This window comes from Pantherophis guttatus, chromosome 1, assembly GCF_059756535.1.
Source record: "Pantherophis guttatus breed Tessera chromosome 1, ASM5975653v1, whole genome shotgun sequence".
Lineage (NCBI taxonomy): Eukaryota > Metazoa > Chordata > Lepidosauria > Squamata > Colubridae > Pantherophis > Pantherophis guttatus.
The window spans coordinates 346,628,212-346,648,726 of NC_142063.1; the positions used below are offsets into that span (position 1 = coordinate 346,628,212).

Here is a 20,515-nt window from a genome sequence, read left to right on the forward strand (position 1 = left end):
TCTATTCTATTCTATTCTATTCTATTCTATTCTATTCTATTCTATTCTATTCTATTCTATTCTATTCCTTATTCTATTCTATTCTAATTATTCTCTTCTCTTCCATATTGTATTATTCTATTCTATTCTATTCTATTCTATTCTAATTCTTCTTCTCTTTTTACATTCTATTTTCAAATTCTCTTCTCTTCTCTTCTATCCTAACCTTTTTTATTCCAATTTCTATTCTATTTTATTCTCTCTCCTCTCCTCTCCTCTCCTCTATTATCTTCTTCTATACTATCTTCTTCTATTCTATTCTATATTTTATTCCGATTTATATTCTGTTCTCTTCTCTATTCCATTCCGTTCCGTTCCATTCCACTCCACATAGGGAAGCCCCAGCCAAACCTGAGCCTCTCTTCTCTGATCCTCCAGTCCTTCCAGCAGGCTGCAATTCCATAGGTGAAGCAGTAGCAGCCTGCAGCAGCCCCTCCCTACGCGGAGAAAAGTTTTCTTCCCTTCAGCCTCTCTACCCCATGACTCTTCCAACCAGCCTTTTTACTCCAGCCAGCTGTTCGCAAGTTAGGAGAAGAGGAAATAGTACACGGAGGCCAACAACACCCCCCCTCCGTCCCCCCCAAGCGACCGAGTGCCAAGCAGGCAGCTGCAAAAACGAAAAATGTCAAAACTGGGCAGGGAGACAGCAGAGGCTCCTTCCATCGCACAGAGGTTGCAAAGCCTCCGAAATCTGGATTTTGGCTGCTCTCCTGTGATGGAGCTCTCACAACTTCTGGTGGCAAGGAGTTCCACAGGTTAATAGTTCTCACTGTCAGAAAAGTTCTTCTTAATGCCAGGCTGGATCTCCCTCTGATCAGCTTCAACAAATGCCTGCCTGCCTGCCTTTTCTTTTTCTTTCTTTTTCTTTCTTTCTTTCTTTCTTTCTTTCTTTTCTTTCTTTCTTTCTTTCTTTTTTCTTTCTTTTTTCTTTCTTCTTTCTTTCTTTCTTTCTTTCTTTCTTTCTTTCTATCATCTATCTATCTATTTATCTATTTATTATTCATTATTATTATTATTTTATTTCCTTCCTTCCTTCCTTTTCTTCCTTCCTCCCCTCTTTCTCTCCCTTTTTCCTGTTCTTTTTTCTTTCTTTCTCTCTCTCTTCCTTTTTATTTCCATCCTTCCATTCCTGCCTTCCTCCCCCCTTTCCCTTTTTTCTTTCTTTCTTTCTCTATTTTCTTTCTTTATTTTCATTCTTTCTCACCTTTTCTTTCTATTTATCTCGTCTTACCCTTTCTTTTTCTCTCTTTCTTTCTTTCTTTCTCCCCCTTTCCTTTCCTTCCCCCCTTTCCTTCCTTCTTTCTTATTTATACCTCATTTTTATTATTTTGATGAATAACTCAAGGCGTCAAAGATACCAAATACTCCTCCTCTTTTCCCCACAACAACCCCATGAGGTAGGTTGGACTGAGAGAGAAGAACATGCCTAAGGTGGAACTAGAAGTCACAATCTCCTGGTGATTGGCCCATCCAAAAATCACCCAGCCAAAATTTTGGGGCTAAGGCGTGTCGAGAACTCTCTCAGTGATTGGCCAAAAATCACCCAGTCAGCTTGGTGGGACTAGAATTCACTGTCGCCTGGTGATTGACCCAAAGTCACCTAATCAGCTTTCATGCCCAACCCAGGTAAATTATATGTTAATGTTTGCATTACTTTGTTTTTTATTCTTTTAAATTTTGTCTGCTGCTCAGAATCATTTGGGCAGCCAAACAAATTAATTAAGCAAAGAAATAAATAGTACGCTTTGTTCCAAAGATTGCTAGGTGCCTTGAGTGGCCCATTTCATGCCCGAACATGTTGCTCCTTCCGGCGTTCCCGAGAGATGCTCTCCATCTGCGCTTTGGTGGATTTGAAAAAAGATAATTTTTTTTTCTTTCTTCTAAAAGATGCTCCCACCTCAGGTCGTTACTCATCACTTATTAGTCTTCTACCATAAATAACGGAGGAGGAAGGGACCTCAGAGGTCTTCTAGTCCAACCCCCTTTCCAGGCAGGAGATCTGGTACGACAGGAGACAAGTGGTTGTCCTGTCTCTTCTTAAAGACCTCCAGTAATGGAGCACCCACAACTTCTGGTGGCAAGCAGTTCCACTGGGTAATTGTCCTCACTGTTAGGGAGTTTCTCCTTAATTCCAGGTTGCTCCTCTCCTTGGTTAGTTTCCATCCGTTGCTTCTTGTCCTGCCTTTTGATGCTTTGGAGAATAATTTGACCCCCTCTTCCTTGTGGCAGCCCCTAAAATATCGGAAGACTGCTATCATGTTCCCCCCTAGTCCTTCTTCTCATCAAACTACACATACCCAATTCCAGCAACCGTTCTTCAGATACTTTAACCTTAACAGAATAACAGTATAACAGTTGGAAGGGACCTTAAGAGATCTTCTAGTCCAACCCCCTACTCAAGAAGAGACCCTGTAGTACCATTTCAGACAATTGCCTGCCCAGTCTCTTCTTAAAAACCTCCAGTGATGAAGCACCCACAACTTCTGGTGGCAAGCTGTTCCACTGGTTAATTGTCCTCACTGTTAGGAAGTTTCTCCTTATTTCTAGGTTGAATCTCTCCTTGATCAGTTTCCATCCATTGTTCCTTGTCTGGCCTTCGGGTGCCTTGGAAAATAGCTCGACCCCCTTCCTCCTCTCTGGGGCAGCCCCTCAAATATTGGAAGATGCTCTCCTGTCTCCCCTGGTCCTTCTCTTCACTAGACCAGCCATGTCTTCTGTCCATCTATGGTTCATTCAGATGTCTTTCTTTCTTTCTTTTCTTTCTTTCTCTCCCTCTCTCTCTCTCTCTCTCTCTCTCTCTCTCTTTCTTTCCCTCCCTTCCACCTTCCTTCCCTCCCTCCCTCCCTCTCTCCTTCCTTCCTTCCTTCCTTCCTTTTGCTTTGGAAAATAGCTTGACCCCCTTCCTCCTCTCTGGGGCAGCCCCTCAAATATTGGAAGATGCTCTCCTGTCTCCCCTGGTCCTTCTCTTCACTAGACTAGCCATGTCTTCTGTCCATCTATGGTTCATTCAGATGTCTTTCTTTCTTTCTTTCTTTCTTTCTTTCTTTCTTTCTTTCTTTCTTTCTTTCTTTCTTTCTTTCTTTCTCTCTCTCTCTCTCTCCATCCCTCCCTTCTACCTTCCTTCCCTCCCTCCCTCCTTCCTTCCTTCCTTCCTTTTGCTTTGGAAAATAGCTTGGCCCCCTTCCTCCTCTCTATGGCAGCCCCTCAAATATTGGAAGATGCTCTCCTGTCTCCCCTGGTCCTTCTCTTCACTAGACCAGCCATGTCTTCTGTCCATCTATGGTTCATTCAGATGTCTTTCTTTCTTTCTTTCTTTCTTTCTTTCTTTCTCTCTCTCTCTCTCTCTCTCTCTCTCTCTTTTTTTTTTTTCTCTCTCTCTCTCTCTCTCTCTTTCCCTCCCTTCCACCTTCCTTTCCTCCCTCCCTCCCTCTCTCCTTCCTTCCTTCCTTCCTTTTGCTTTGGAGAATAGCTTGACCCCCTTCCTCCTCTCTGTGGCAGCCCCTCCAATATTGGAAGATGCTCTCCTGTCTCCCCTGGTCCTTCTCTTCACTAGACCAGCCATGTCTTCTGTCCATCTATGGTTCATTCAGATGTCTTTCTTTCTTTTCTTTCTTTCTTTCTTTCTTTCTTTCTTTCTTTCTTTCTCTCTCTCTCTTTCTTTCCCTCCCTTCCACCTTCCTTTCCTCCCTCCCTCCCTCCCTCCTTCCTTCCTTCCTTTTGCTTTGGAAAATAGCTTGACCCCCTTCCTCCTCTCTATGGCAGCCCCTCAAATACTGGCAGATGCTCTCCTGTCTCCCCTGGTCCTTCTCTTCACTAGACTAGCCATGCCTGGTTCTTGCAACCGTTCATCGTATGTTTGAGCCTCCAGTCCCCTCATCCTCCTGGTTGCTCTTCTCTGCACTCTTTCTTGGGTGTCAACCCAATTGAGAAGGGGAAGACTCTGAAGAAGTCTTAAAAAGCCGAGCGGGTCAATTAAATCACGCTTTTGGATTCGCCCCCTTTAAAAACGAAAGCACTGGATTAAAAGTCCTTTCGTTATTAGCAGATGCTAATTTGCAAAAAATGCCCCCGTTGTGGAGATCGTTCCGGAACTATTTTCGAATTTAGCACAGATGGGACTGTCTGGATCTTTTGGCCAGCAAAGAGGGGATGACGTGGGCACTGAAGCCAAGGACAGTCACAGACTCTAAAAATCTAAAATTAAATATCTGGAAACCGCTTCTGGACTTTGTGCTCGAGGTGGGGGGGGGGGAATGAAACTTTGATTTTGAGTTTTACCAATTAATAGGTTTATTGTTATAGAAATGGCTGGTTTATATACTATTATGTGAAAGTAAAAAGTTGAGGTTTGATGTTATTATGTTATTCTACTGTACCCAAAGGGAGTCGGAAGTCAATGCCTATTCTTTCTTTCTTTCCTTCATTTTCTTTCTTTCTTTCTTTCTTTCGCTCTCTTTTCCTGTCTTTCTGTTTCTGTTTCTTTTTCTTTCTGTTTCTTTTTCTTTCTCTCTCACTCTCTCTCTTTTCCTTCTCTCTCTTTCTTTCTTTCTGTTTCTTTGTTTCTTTCTGCTTCTGTTTCTTTCTGTTTCTTTCTTTCTTTCTTTCCTTTTCTTTCTTCTCTCTCTCTTTTTCTATCTTTCTGTTTCTTTTTCTTTCTTTTCTTTTCTTTCTTTCTCTCTTTTTCTGTCTTTCTGTTTCTGTTTCTTTCTGTTTCTTTTTCTTTCTCTCTCTCTCTCTTTTTTTCTCTCTTTTTCTGTCTTTCTGTTTCTTTCTTTGTTTCTTTCCATTTCTGTTTGTTTGTTTCTTTCTTTCTGTTTCTGTTTCTTTCTTTTTTCTTTCTTTCTCTCTCTCTTTTTCTGTCTTTGTTTCTTTGTTTCTTTCTGTTTCTTTTTCTTTCTGTTTCTTTTTTTTCTCTTTCTCTCTCTCTCTCTTTTCTTTCTCTCTCTCTTTTTCTGTCTTTCTGTTTCTTTCTTTGTTTCTTTCTGTTTCTATTTCTATTTCTGTTTCTGCTTCTTTTTCTTTCTGTTTCTTTTTCTCTTTCTCTCTCTCTCTCTCTTTCTCTTCCATACCTTTCCCTTCCCTTTTCCCTCCCCTATTTTCCTACTATTTTCTTTTGCACTTTGGCATTATATATGATAAGCTGATAAAAATAACAAATGTAGAAGTCTAAAATGAAATAGGGAGGGAGGAAAACAACTCCAGAATGGTTCTTCAGAATTTCCGCTTCATATTTTAACAAAAAGAAGAGCATAGAATAACAGAGTTGGGGGGTCTTCTAATCCAGCCCCCTTCCTTAGGCAGGGAGGTCCTGTGCTTGCTGGTTAATTTATTTGTTCGTTTGTACAATTTATTGGCTTTATCACAGGGTAACTCTGGGTGGCTTACAAACCTAAAAAAATTAAAAACAACCCAAAAGCAAAAAGACATACATAAAACACAGGCAGTTCTTGAGTTACAACTGTTTGTTAAGTGACTTCAAAGTTACAACACCGAAAGAAGTGACTGATGACCGTTTTTCACACTTACGACCGTTGCAACATTCCCGCAGTCACGTGATCAAAATTCAGACGCTTAGGAACTGACTCGTATTTATGACGATTATATTGTCCCGGGTTCACGTGATTCCCTTTTGCGACCTTCCGACAAACGAAAGCCAGATTCACTTAACAACCGGGTTACTAACTTCTGCAGTGATTCACTTAAAAACGGTGGAAGGAAAGGTCGTAAAACGGGGGTAAGACTCACTTAATGACTCTTGCTTAGCAACGGAAATTTTGAGTTCAATTGCGGTCATAAGTCGAGGACTACCTGCATCCCTAAGCAAAGACAGCGAGGATTGTGTGAATGCAATTTCTTTGCACATAAAGGTTCGTGCATCTCTGGGTGGGAAAAGCATTAAGGAATAAAAAAAAAAAACCACCATTTTTTTTATGGGCTCCCAAAAATCATATGTCTTCCCCAGCCAGGTGTTTGCTGGTAGTCCTCAACTTACAACCATTCATTTAGCAACTGTTTGAATTTACAATGGCACTGAAAAAAAAAAAGCAGCTTATAACCTGTCCTCGCACTTACGACCGTCGTAAGACCCTCACAGCCACACAATAAAAATTCAGACGCTTGGCAACTGGCATGTATTTATGACGGTTTCAGCAACCCGTGGCCGCCATTTGCAAATTTGTGGAGGCCAGCTTTCCCAGCTGGCTTCCACAAGCAAAGTCAGATTCACTTAACAACCTCATGATTCGTTTAACAACCATTGTGATTCACTTAACAACCTCATGATTCGTTTAACAACCTCGTGATTCACTTAACAACCTCGTGATTTGTTTAACAACCTCGTGATTCACTTAACAGCCATGGCAAAGAGATAATAATACCAGCTATGACTCACTTAAAAAACTGCCTTGCTTATGAATGGAAATTCTGGTCTCAACTAAGGTCACCATTAGAGGACTATCCTGGACTCCAAGGCCCATCATCCTCCCCTGACCCGGTTCGAAATCCAGCCTTGGAGACCCCACTTTTGAAAGCAAAACGCCCGAATTCATCTAGATTTCAACTTCGGCTCTAATCAGAAAGCACCATCTTGAAGCGCAGAGATGAAATTACAGCAGGGAAGGAAAGGAAGAGCGCTATTAATTACCATCCATAAGATTAATTACCGCCCTAAGATCTGACGCCTCCACTTTTGCCGGTTTTAGCCAGATGAATTCCCCCTCCTCCTCGTCCTCCCCCCCCGCCCCCCAGGGTGTGCGGCAAAGGATGAATTTTAAGGAGGAAGGCATGGCAACGGTAGAGAAGATCGGAAAGATTTCCACAGACCAGGAAGATCATGTAAGATCAGGCAAGGTAGGTAAAGGACCAGAGCGAAAGGGATATAAGAGAGCGACCTTCTGATTGTGAATTTGGAAAGAGCCGCCAATCTTGAAGAATTACAGGTAAGTCCCCCTTCGTTTAGTGCAGTGTTTCTCAACCTTGGAAGCTTGAAGGTGGGTGGACTTCAACTCCCAGAATCCCCCAGCCAGCGCTGCTGGCTGGGGGATTCTGGGAGTTGAAGTCCACCCACCTTCAAGCTTCCAAGGTTGAGAAACATTGGTTTAGTGGCTGTTCAAAGTTACAACAGCACAGAAAAAAGTTGACTTGTGGATGTTTTTCACACTTACGACCACACGACTCTGTGACACTGGCAAGGACAGATTGTAAACCGCTTTTTGCAACCCTATCGCAAGTTGGAATGGCCATTAAAAGTTTGAAAGGGTCATTAAAGTTTAAAGGACTATCTGCATACATATACCTTATATATCAGTGTTTGTCAACCTTACCAACTTGAAGACGTGTGGACTTCAACTCCCAGAATTCCCCAGCCAGCATGAGTTGAAACCCACACACAGGCCGTCCTCGACTTACAACAGTTCACTTAGGGACCATTCAAAGTTACAACGGCATTGAAAAAGGTGACTTATGACTGTTTTTCACACTTACAACCAGTGGTGGGATTCAGCCAGTTCGCACCTATTCGGTAGAACCGGTTATTAACTTTCTAAGTAGTTCGGAGAACCGGTTCTTGGAATAAATCTTATTTTTTCCCCACTTTACAGGGCTAATCCTGTAAGGAAGGCAGGAAGGAAACATTCTGCTGGTGTTTCTAGCCTAATCTTTATTGCCCTGCTTACAGAAACTGCCTCTCTGGTTAACCCTTATTACGTTGTAACAGTAAGGTGAAGCGCCCATCGATGTGAGTGACATTGAGTTGGCCACACCCACACGGTCACATGACCACCAAGCCACGCCTACCAGCTGGTCATTAGGGTAGAAAACTGGTTGTTAAATTATTTGAATCCCACCACTGCTTAAAACCATCCCGGTGGCCACGTGATCAAAATTCAAACCCTTGGAAACTGACTCACATTTATTGATTGATTGATTGATTGATTGATTGATTGATTGATTGATTGATTGGTTCGATTTATATGCCGCCCTTCTCCGGAGACTCAGGGCTGCTTACAATGCGTTAAGCAATAGCCTTCATACTTTTGTATATACCTGCTTAGTAGGGCTTTCGCCCCCCCCCCAAAAGTGGTGTTCTTTTTTATACAAAGTCAGCTTATTGCCCCCACAATCCGGGTCCTCATTTTACCTGCCTCGGAAGGATGGAAGGCTGAGTCAACCTTGAGCCTGCTGAGATTTGAACTCGCCGTAATTGCAGGCAGCTGGTGCTACTTAACAGTACTTTAGTCTGCTGCGCCACCAAGACTCTTATTTATGACGGTTGCAGGGTCCTGGAGTCACGTGATCCCATCTTGCGACCTTCTGACCGGCAAAGTCAATGGGAAAACCGGATTCGCTTAACGACCGTGTTACTAATTGAACCACTGCTGTGATTCCCCTTCACAATTGTGGCAACGGAGGTCGTAAAACGGAGCAAAGTTCACTTAACAAATGTTTCACTTAGGAACAAAAATTCGTGTCCGTTAAGTCCAGGATTACCTGTGCATATAGAAACATTAATAAAACCGCAATCTCCTTTACCGAATGGCGCGTGCAAATCTCCACAGACGTGGACGAGCTGCCTACGAACACGCAAACGCTCTCTGGCACACGAACTCACAACTCCCCCTCCCCTTCGCTCCGTCCCGTTGAAAGGAAAAAAAGCCAGCAAATATTCTGTTTAGTGACTTGAATAAAGACACACATACACCCCAAAAAAAAAAAATGCTGAGCGAAATTGAGGAAGAAGGAAAGAGAGAGAGAGACGCACGAGAGACGGAACGGCGGGATCGATTCGGAAGAGACGCTCGGCAGAGCCCCTAAAATTGCTTACACGAGGGGAAAAAAAAGTGCAAGCGATTGTGTCACTGCTCTGCACGGTCTTCCGGTGGTGAAGCCCGACTGAAAGTCAGCCAAGTCCTTGTAAATTTGCAAGCCCGTGAAACTCGGTCTCCCCTCTAAAACACCGGAAGGATCTATTTTTAAAAACCCGGATCTATTTCTTTAACTCCCCCCTTTGCAGGGAGCGCACGAGACGGGAAGCCTTCTTTGGTCCTCGACTTACGACCATCCGTTTAGTGACCAACGTCAGAACGTCGCTGAAGGAAGCGACTTAGGACCCCTTTTCACACTGACGACCCTTGCAGCATCTCCCGTGGTCACGTGATTAAAATTCGGACGCTCGGTAACTGACTCGTATTTATGACGGTCGCAGTGTCTTGGGGTCCCGTGATCCCCTTTCGCGAACTTCATCATCATCAGCTTCGTTTAACGACCCCGTAATCGCTTGCAGGGTGGAGTCTGGGCAACTGAATGGAGCAAGCAGTGTGTTTTAATGGCCGGATGCTTTTCCTGTCGCCAATGAGGAGTTTTTGTTCAGCAAATATATTCTCAGTGTGTGAGAAAATATCCCGTTTTGCGACCCTCTGACCAGCAAAATCCGTGGGGAAGCCAGATTCACTTAACAACCGTGTTAACAACTCAACAGCTGCAGCGATTCCCTTAACAACGGTGGCAGGAAAGGTTGCAAAATGGGACGACTCGCTTAACAACTGCCTGCTCTGCTAGCAACGGAAATTTTGGGCTCAACTGTGGTCATTAAGGTGAGGAGGATTACTAAATGTGCACTGCTGTTTGTTATCCACACCGCACTCACAATTCGGGCGTTGCGCAGACAAGATCTCAGCAAGCCGTTTTACGACCTGTTTTGCCACCGTTGTTAAGTGAATCCCCGGGATTCGCTTACAAATAAGTAACACCCTTGTTAAGCGAATCTGGCTTCCACATGGACTTTGCTGATCAGAAGTTTGCAAAAGGAGATGACAAGATTCCTGGATACTTCAACTGTTGTAAATATGAGGTGAGAGGCTGGTGTGGGAAGTGGGGGGTCCCAGCCTTGGTGCCCCCCCCCAAAAAAATCTCCAAACCAGCATCCCCCCAACCCCCCAATCCTTTCTCCATGGTTATCTTTTGAAAGCACAACCACCTCCGTCAAGGTGGAAGGGGAAGGAAGCAAAAATGCCAAGAGAGGAAAGTTAATTCTCCAGCTGGGTCCGGGTTCAAGGCAGGGGCTTCGACACCCCCCCCCACTCCCACCCACCCTCAAAATAAAGCAAGATCCTTCTTTAAAACCAGCGAGGAGGCTGTAGCCAAAAGCAGCGTCTGCCCCTTTTTTCTTGCTCAAAAATCTTCCTCTTCAGAACGATGCTCACCGGCTACCTCCAGTCTGAGTCTTCCCAGGTGCCCAAGCCCCCCCACACACACACACACCCCAAAAAACCCAAGGACCCCCACTCTATTTTGAACTGGGAAACGGGCATGAACCACTATCAAAAGACCTTTAAAAAGGAATTTGCTGTTTAAAAAGCAAGCGAATTCTCCAACTCACGATTATGCTATAATCCGATCCACTGGGCAGCTTTGAGCTCACACAAGATACACAAGACACAAACACACTGTTGTGCCTGCCAAAAGTTTGTTCCTTTTGCTTAAGAGAGTTTCAATGGCACCCAAAGTTTTGGGCTAGTTATTAAGGCCCTTTTAAGCCTCGGGATCCGCATTTGGTGAAGGATGCGTTCCCAAACCTGTTTGTTGACCATGTGCAGAGTGCAAATTCCTTCCTCATTAAGATAGGTAGATGAGAGGTGAGAGAGAGATGATAGAGAGAGAGAGAGAGAGAGAGGGAGAGAGAGAGAGAGCAAGAGCGATAGTGATAGAGATGGAGAGAGAGAGAGAGAGAGAGAGAGATGAGAGAGAAAGATAAATAGAAAGAGAGAGATGAGAGAGAAAGAGAGAAAGAGAGAGCAATAGAGAGACAAAAGAGAGAGATAAGAAAGCGATAGAGAGAATGAGAGATGAGAGAGAATGAGAGAGAGAGAGATGAGAGAGTGAGAGCAATAGAGAGATAAGAGAAAGCGATAGAGAGAGAAAAGAGTGAGTGAGTGCGAGAGAGAGACATGAGAAAGATAGATGAGAGAAAGAGAGAGTGAGAGTGAGAGATAGAAAGAGAGATGAGAGAAAGAGAGCGATAGAAAGAGAAAGTGTGATAGAAAGAGAAAGAGAGAGAAAGAGATGAGAGAGAAAGATAAATAAATAGAGAGAAAGAGAGAGCAAGAGAGAGAGAGAGAGTTAGAGATGAGAGAAAGAGTGAGAGAGAGAGATGAGAGAAAGAGCGATAGAAAGAGAAAGTGTGGTAGAGAGAAAGAGAAAGAGAGAGAAAGAGAAAGAGAGATGAGAGAGAAAGATAAATAAATAGAGAGAAAGAGAGAGAAAGAGAGAGAGAGAGATGAGAGAAAGAGAGAGTGAGAAAGAGAGATAGAAAGAGAGATGAAAGAGAGCGATAGAAAGAGAAAGTGATAGAGAGAAAGAGATGAGAGAGAAAGATAAATAAATAGAGAGAGAAAAAGAGAGAGCAAGAGAGAGAGAGGGAGGGATAGGCAGTCCTTGATTTACGACCCCAGTTGAACCCAAAATTGCTGTAGCTAAAAGTGAGACATTTGTGGTGAGTTTTGTTCCATTTAAAGACCTTTCTTGCCACTGTTCTCCCTGCCGTTGCTCAGTTAGTAACACGGTTGTAAAGTGAACCTGGCTTCTCAAAAGGTCGCACAAAAGGAGATCACGTGACCCCCCCCCCCAGGGACACTGCAACGGTCATAAGTATGAGTCCGTTGGCAAGCGTCCAAATTTTGACCACGTGACCACGGGGGACGCTGCCACGGTCATAAGTGTGAAAACATGGTCGTAAGTCACTTTTTTTCAGCGCCTTTGTGACTTCGGTCACTAAACGAACTGTCGTAGGTCGAGCACTCCCTGAGATATATTTAATTTAATATATTTATGGACACCACCTAAGCCGCCCGGCAGCTGTCCATCAATCCCAGATTATGCAAGAGAGATCATTCGCTTCTCTCTTTAAGACCACTGGCTCTTCAACCTTTAGTAGTTGCAATGATTTGAGGATTATAGAGGGGGGGTCTCCCTAAATCACAACCTTTGTCCCCCAGTTTTCTCCTCCCTTCCGACTGCAAAATCCCCCCTGCTCATCCCCGGGGGGAAAACCCCTTAGTCTAAAAAAAAATCCCCCCAAATCCTGCAAGAGCCAGAAATCTCTCCCCACCCTCCACCCCCCCCCAAAAAAACCCATTTTTCTAACACCATCTCGGTTGGGGGCTGCCGAGCAAACAGATTTTCCTGCGCAGGGAGAAAACCACAACAGCTGCCGCGGGACCAAAACTGCAGCAGGGAAGTTTGGATCTTGGCAAAGCTGTTCGCGGGGAGGGGGGAGAATGGGGAGGGGAGCAGAGTAATTCCCTCGGGATCCGCTGGAAGAAATCATAATCTGTTGTTGGCGGAGCGCGGACAGACGCCCGAAGTCGAAGCAAGTTAACAAAGCAAATCTTTGCCTTGGAAAGCTTGTTCCCCCCCACAAACACGGTTTGTGCGTGTGTGTTTGTGTGTTTGTGAGTGTGCAAGAGACACAGCCACTGGCTACGCAAACCTGGATTCAGGGTGTCGTGCGAACCCAACCTTTGGTGCAAGGTCAAGTCGGCTTTAACCCCACTTCTCTCTCCAAATTCTTCTCTCTCTCTCTCTCTCTCTCTCTCTCACTATCTATCTATCTATCTATCTATCTATCTATCTATCTATCTATCTATCTCTTTATCTCTCTCTCCCTCTCTTTATCTCTCTTTATCTATCACTCTCTCTATCTATCACTCTCTCTCTCTATCACTCTTCTCTCTATCTCTCTTTATCTATCTATCACTCTCTCTCTCTCTCCCTCTTTATCTATCACTTTCTCTCTCTCTCTCTCTCATCTCTCTCTTTATCACTCTCTCTCTCTTTATCAATCACTCTTCTCTCTATCTCTCTTTATCTATCACTCTCTCTCTTTATCTATCTATCATCTATCGATCTATCTATCGATCTCTTTATCTCTCTCTCTCTCCCTCTTTATCTATCTATCACTCTTCTATCTCTCTTTATCTATCTATCATCTCTCTCTCTCTCTTTATCTATCTATCACTCTCTCTCTGTTTATCTCTTTATATCTATCTATCTATCTATCTATCTATCTATCTATCTATCTATCTATCTATCTATCTATCAATCTATCTATCTATCATTTATACATTTTTTTTCTTTTAACATACCTAACGTGCTTAGTAAACAGTGTATTGCCTGGGTCTGTTTACTTACGCATAATAATAGCGACAATAAAACTATTTACTTCTACCTAGCTATGATCTTTCATCTTCTCATTTCCACCTCTGTCATCTCACCGTCGATCCAACCAATCCCAATTTTTTCTCTCCGAATTCTTATTCTCGGCGCACTTACTCCGCAAGGAGCAAGAGCATCCCTTCCTACCTCTGCCCCCCCCAACCCTCCCCACCCCAGGGAATAAGAAGACAGCCCCCCCTCCCCACAACCCCACTGCACCTTTTGCCGAAGTAGCTTGCTGCGTACTCTGCCCCACAGCCTGGCGCCGGTGTTGGGGGCTCGCTTGCCCGCGGGGGCTTCTTCCAGGCTATCCAAAGAGCAGTGGTCCACATTTTCGCGGGACAGGTTCGTCGGCTGCACCAAAACCTCCGTCATCTCGTGGCGCTAGGTGAGTTCTCCCTACTTTGGGGGGGGGAGAGGGGTGCCCCAAAAACGCCGGAGGGCACCGATTCCAAGTGGCAAACCTCTGGGGTACTAGGAGGAGGAGGGAGCAGAGTCCATCTCAAAGGGGAAGGGTCTGTTTAGAAGACTCTCAGTTCAGCACTCGGGTCTCTGGAAGGAGCTCATCATCCCTGGACGGATGAGATGCGCGCTCTGCTTAATGCGCTCTCTCTCTCTCTGCGGGAACAGCCTGGAGAAATCTTTGCCTCGGTTCCTCCCTCTGGTCTCCAGCCCTCCCTCCCCTCCCCTCTCCCCCACCGGCTTAACCCCTCCCGCACCGACTCGGTTTCCCCCAAACAAATCGGCTGGAAACAGACTTTCTCCAAGGATTAATAGAGACAGTTAGGTTAACTCGTCGGTTGCCAAAACAGGCAAGCCGAGTTTGGAGAAAAAGGGCAAAAAAGAGAACGGAGCCAAGATTATCCAGCTGTTTCTTTTTTGTTTTGTTTTTTTCCATTACTGTCTGAGTCGGGGCTTGAAAAGCGGCAGAAGGCAAAGGATGCGGACCTCAGAATCGGGGTACAGGTATTCCTCGACTTACGGCGCTTCGTTTAGTGACCGTTCAAAGCTACAGCAGCACTGAAAAAAAGTAGTTTATGGCCAGTTTCTACCTTGCAGCATCCCTGTGGTTACAAAAAGAAGCAAGGAGCATCCTGCCACACTTCCTACTGTGCTTGTGCAAGCGGTTCTCGGCTTACGACAGTTCACTTAGTGACTATTCGAAGTTATAACGGCGCTGGAAAAAAAAGGGACCTATGACCATGGTTCACTCTTACGACCATTACGCCTAATCAAAATTCAGACACTTGGCAACTGACTCCTATTTATGACAGTTGTACGGGGTCATGTGATCCCCTTTTACGACCTTCAGACCGGCGAAGTCAGAGGGGAAGCCAGATTCACTTAACAACCGTGTCACTAACTGAACAACCGCAGAAACAACCGCACGACTGCGACAGGGAAGGTGTTAAAAGTGGGCCAAATTCACTTAACAAATGTTTCCCGTTAGCCACAGAAATTTGGGGCTCGATTATCGTCGTAAGTCGAGGACTGCCTGTACAAGGGATAGGAGGCCACCAAGAAGCCCTAGAAAGGGCAGAACAATCCGGGTGAAGCAGGGAAATCAAAGCTTTCTGTTCTTCAGTTCTCTTTGTCAGCTGTTCATAGCAAATTATTTACAGAACAGAAGAGAGCAATAGAGTTGGAAGGGACCCTCGAGGTCTTCTAGTCCCACCCCCTGTTCAATCAGCAGACCTAATCTAAATCATTCCAGACTGTCCAGTCTCTTCTTCAAAACCTCCAGCAATGGAGCACCCACAATTTTGTTATTCCCTGGGGGTTTCGCACACTGCTGCCCTTACCATTATCTTGGACTTGAAAATGACACCAGAGGTCATCTAGACGTACCCAACCGCCCCTTGCTTGGGACCGGGACCCTTGAAGTATTTTTGAGAGACGGATATTCGGCTTCTTTTTTGAAGGTGTCTATTAAAAAAGAACCTACTAGCAGAGGGCTCCAAACACTCTTCAGGTCGTCCTCACTTAACGACTGCCTCATTTAGTGACCACTCACAGTTATGATAGTGATGGAAAAGACCCTTTGCGACCAAACCTTGCCTTGATAGGTAGTCCTCGACGTACAATCATTCGTTAAGCAAGTTTCGAAGGCACGGAAAAAACTGACTCGTAACCAGTCCTCATACTTACGACTGTCACAGTATCGCCATGGTTCACGTGATCAAAATTCAGGCACTTGATGACCAACCAGCATTTGACAAGTGAAGTTGGTGAGGAAAGGCCAGATTCACTTAATGACTGCATGATTCACTTAACAACGGTGGCAAACATGCCTCTAAAATGGGGCACGATTCACTTAGCAATAGAAATTCTGTTCACAATTTTGCTTATAAGTTGAGACTAATCTTTCCAGGTCTCCGAAGCAAAGGAAAGCCAATATCAGATTGTAAGCACGGTCTTGCTTTTCGCTTAGCAACCGCTTCACTTAACGACCGAGTTGCCAGTCCCAATGATGGTCACTAAACGAGGACAACCTGCACAATTCCACTCCCAGAAAAGGAGGGAGACTTTTACGGATGACTAACACAACGGATTTAAAATTGGGGGCACTGCACTCTGTACGCGGCAAGAGACACTCTTTACCCACCCGTGTCGAGGAGTAACAATTCATCTACGGAATACAGTTAGTCCTCGATTAACGACCATCACTGACCCCAAAATGTCTGTTGCTAAATGGGACACTTGTTAAATGAGTGTTACGATCTTTCTTGCCACCGTTGTTAAGTGAATCACTGTGGTTGAATCACGGTCGTTAAGCAAATCCGGCTTCCCCATGGACTTTGCTGGCCAGAAGGTCGCAAAAGGGGATCATGTGTCCTCGGGACACAGCAACGGTCGTAAGTATGAGTCAGTTGCCAAACGTCTGGATTTTGATCATGTGACTGTGGGGATGCTACACAAGTCGTAAGTGTAAAAAACGGCCGTAACTCACTTTTTTCAGTGCCGTTGCCACTTTGAACGGTCACTAAATGAACCGTTGTAAATCGAGGACTAGTTGTGTATGCCAGCCAGCAAGAAGGGAGGCCGGCATCCCCGGAAGTCCCAGTTCAGTGAAATTAAAAATGAAAGAAAACAAGAAAAATTCCTTTCCTTTTATTTTGGAAAAAAAAAACCCTCAGCTTTTCAACGCAGAATCTGGATTTTTTTCTCCTTCTGGCTGGATTCTTTCTCCTCCTTCCCCAACCTGGCCCTTCCTGATAGGATCTACTACATCTCCCATCATCCTCAAACAAGTGGCAGGAGCTAAGGGGAGCCAGAAGGAAGAGAGAGACAGAGAGAGAATGAGAGAAAGAGAGAGAATGAGAGAGAGAATGAGAGAGAGAATGAGAGAGAGAGAATGACAGGAGAGATAACGAGAGAGAAAGAGAATGAGAGAGAGAGGAGAGAGAGAATGAGAGAGAGAAAATGAGAAAGAGAAAGAGAGAGGAAAGAGAAAGAGAGAATGAGAGGAGAGAGAGAGAATGAGAGGAGAGAGAAGGAGAGAGAAGGAGATTGAGAGAGAGAGGAGAGAGAGAGAGAAAGAATGAGAGAGCAGAGAGAGAATGAGAGAGAGAGAATGACAGGAGAGATAATGAGAGAGAAAGAGAATGAGAGAGAGAGGAGAGAGAGAATGAGAGAGAAGAGAGAAAATGAGAGAGAGAAGAGAGAGAGAGAGAGAATGAGAGAGAGAGAATGACAGGAGAGATAATGAGAGAGAAAGCGAATGAGAGAGAGAGGAGAGAGAGAAAGAGAGAGAATGAAAGAAAGAATGAGAGAGAGGAAAGAGAGAATGAGAGAGAGAATGAGAGAGAGAAAGAATGAGAGAGAAAGAGAGAGAAAGAGAATGAGAGAGAGAGGAGAGAGAGAAAGAGAGAGAATGAAAGAAAGAATGAGAGAGAGGAAAGAGAGAATGAGAGAGAGAATGAGAGAGAGAAAGAATGAGAATGAGAGAGAGAGAGCAGAGAGAGAATGAGAGAGACAGAATGAGAGGAGAGAGAAGGAGATTGAGAGAGAGAGGAGAGAGAGAGAGAAAGAATGAGAGAGAAGAGAGAGAATGAGAGAGAGAGAATGAGAGAATGGGGGGGAGAGACGGGTGACAGGTTCCAATTTCACAAGGTCTGCAAACAGGCAAATGCCTTCCCTTTGGGGAGGGGGGCTTCCCATCCTCCCTCGTGCCTGCCCGCTTCAAGACCCCAAGGGCCAGAGGTATGGAAGGGGGGAGGGGGGCGTTGGAGTCTGTGCAAGTGCCGGACCAGAATTCCCCGGGGGTGGGGGGGAAGTGGGAAATGATGCAATGAGCAAGCAAGCAAGCCAAGCCGCGCGCACAATTAAAAGCACCAGAAAGGGGGGGGGGAATCCTGCATGCTAAAACTGAGAGGGGCCATGTTTATATTCCAATATTCCAAATAGAAAAATTCCTTTTTAGTCTTCCGAATCTGTGGGGCATTTCGCAGAGTCAGCTCTGCATTCAAGTGCCCGGCTCTATAGGGAGTCCTCGCCTTACGACCACAATTCAGCTCATATTTTTTTTTCTTGCTAAGCGAGACGGTCGCTAAGTGAATTCTGCCTCGTATTACGAGCTTTCTTGCCACTGCTGTCCGGGGAGTCACTGTACTTGTTCAGTTAGTAACAGGGTTGTGAAGTGGATCTGGCTTCCGCAGAACGGCATGGAAAAAAGCGAGTTACGACCGTTTTTCACACTTATGACCACTGCAGCATCCCCAGGATCAAAATTCAGACGCTTGGGGACTGACTCGTATTTATGATGGTTGTAGTGTCCTGGGGGGGGGTGTCACGTGTCCCCTTTTTACGACCTTCTGACCAGCAAAGTCAATGGGGGAGCCAGATTCACTTAACGACCATGTGACTCCCTTAACAACGGCAAGGATTCACTTATCAACTGCGGCAAGAAAGCTGGTAAGATGGGGCAAAAACTCACTTAACAACCGTCTCGCTTGGCAACGGAAATGTTGTGCTCCGTTGGGGTGGCTGGCTAGGGAATTCTGGGACTTGAAGTCCACCGGTTGTACCTGTGCTCCAAAGTCAATACAGGCAGTCCCCGACTTACAACAGTTCATTTAGTGACCATTCGAAGTTACAATGGCACTGGGACCAATTTTCACACAGGATCCCCGCGGTCCTGTGATCAAAATTTGGCCACTTGGTAACTGACTCATACTTACAACGGTGACAGAGTCCCCGGGGGGGGGTCATGTGATCCCCTTTGTGACCTTCTCACACGCAAAGTCAATGGGGAAGCGGGATTCACTTAACGACCATGTGACTCACTTTACAACTGCAGCGATGCCCTTAAGAATTTGTGGCAAGAAAAGTCGTAAAATGGGGGCACTTAACCAATGTCTCGCTCAGCAACGGAATTTTGGGGCTCCATTTTTTTGGGGGGGGAGGAGGGGGGCTGGCTGAGGAATCCTGGGAGTTGAAGTCCATCGGCCGTACCTTTGTTCCAAAATCAATACAGGTAGTCCTCCACTTACAACAGTCCCTTTAGTGACCGTTCGAAGTTACAACGGCCCTGAAAAAAGGGACTTGGGGCCATTTTTCACTCTTACGACCATCGTAGCATGTAGCGTGTAAAATGGTGGCTGGCTGAGGAATTCTGGGAGTTGAAGTCCACCAGGAGACGTCACTGCCCATCCCTCTTCTTTTTTTTCTTTTTTTTAAATTTTATTTATTTCTTTACAACAAAATATTTATTCACACACAGATCGCGACGGGAGCTTTACAGAATATATTAACTTCCGTCAAGATATACAAATGAAAAATAAAATCTACACTAACCTTATCCTTTTTTTATTCTATTATTCAAGCAAGTATACCATTGGTCCCAGCATTGAAAATATACAGAGTCCTTTTGATCTCTCAAAATTTTTGTTAACCTGTCAGCTTCCGCATATTCGATAATTTTTCCCAGGATCAAATCTTCAGCCGGTAAGTCTTTCCCCTTCCAATGTTGAGCAAAACATATTCTTGCATATATCTTGTGATATATGTAATCGGACACCATATATTCGTGCCTATCTTATCTGGCCTAATATTTAATAGATAGTATTCTGGTTTCAATTGTAATTTACATCCCGTGATTTCTAATATCCACCTCCGTATAAATCTCCAAAATTCGATTGCCTTAGGGCAGGTCCACCATACATGATAGTAAGTACCTATCTCCCCACACTTCCAACAATTTGAGGAAAGTCCTGGAAACATTTTGGCTAATTGAGCAGGGGGGAGATGCCATCTATACACCGTCTTATACAAGTTTTCTTTGTAAGTGGTTGCCATCAGAAATTTCAATTGTTTCGTCCAAATTTCTTCCCATTTTATCAATTCAATTGAGTAACCAATATTTCTCCCCCTGGCAATCATTGAGTCTTTAACACCCCTCTTCTAAAGTCAATACAAGCAGAACAACGAGATGTGTCTCAAACATCTGTCTGGTTTTCTTCCGTCAACTGATGGCAGATGTTGTCCAGATCCAGGGGGAGACAAAATTCTGGATTATCTCCAGATTATTCGGGGGTCCCCGAAGGACCCTGAGATTTTCAGCAAACAAACAAGAGTTTTGCACCCACCTGCCCTTCCCCTAATCCTGCTCACTTCTCCAACTATTCGGATGCTGGTTGTTATTCCACATTACAACAACCCAACAGGAACCGACAATTCCCAGGAGTCCTGCCCGCCCCCAAAATTCACATGCCTGGAATATCCATGTTCCTCCCGTCCGCCAGAGTGACTCATGCGCGAGGATCAAAGCCGTGTTTCCAGTAAATAGAGCTACCAACTTTCTACTACTGTACTCGTTCTTCGTTCTCCAGACTCGCTTGAAGTTTTCGAGTTACACATTCGGAGTGGGGAGGAACTGGCGCGATGCCTACTGGAAGGAAAATTGTCTTCCTGTTGCATTTTTGCGCCAACGCACAAGACCCCAGATTTCGCTCTTGTTCCAAACCCTCTCCTTTTTTTTTTTCCTGGATCGGCAGTTTGAATTTTTCTGAATTTGCCGCCGCATTTTTCTGAATCTGCAGCTGAATTTTCTGAATTCGCCACTGTGTTTTTCTGAATGTGCAGCCGGATTTTTTTATTTTTTATTTTTTAATTTACAGCTGGATTTTTCTGAATTTGAGGTCGGATTTTCTGAATTTGCCGCTTGCATTTTCCGAACCTGCAATTTCAGTTTCTAAATCTGCAGCTGGATTTTCCGAATTTACAGCTGGATTTTTCTGAATTTGAGGTCGGATTTTCCGAATTTGCC

The 20,515-nt window shown here is 44.6% G+C and overlaps 1 protein-coding gene across 5 annotated transcripts in view; it reads right to left on the reverse strand.

The window, feature by feature from the left end:
• Window positions 1-20,515, reverse strand: part of ABR (ABR activator of RhoGEF and GTPase) — a 163,027-nt gene that overhangs the window by 30,749 nt on the left and 111,763 nt on the right. Inside the window, exon 1 of one of the 5 annotated variants that reach the window (XM_060689412.2) lies at window positions 13,468-13,839. The exons of the other annotated variants lie outside the window; for them this stretch is intronic. Coding sequence (XP_060545395.2) covers window positions 13,468-13,623 — 156 coding nt within the window. The 5' untranslated portion in view covers window positions 13,624-13,839. Of the gene's footprint in view, window positions 1-13,467; window positions 13,840-20,515 lie in introns of those variants that run through there. 5 annotated transcript variants of the gene reach the window in all.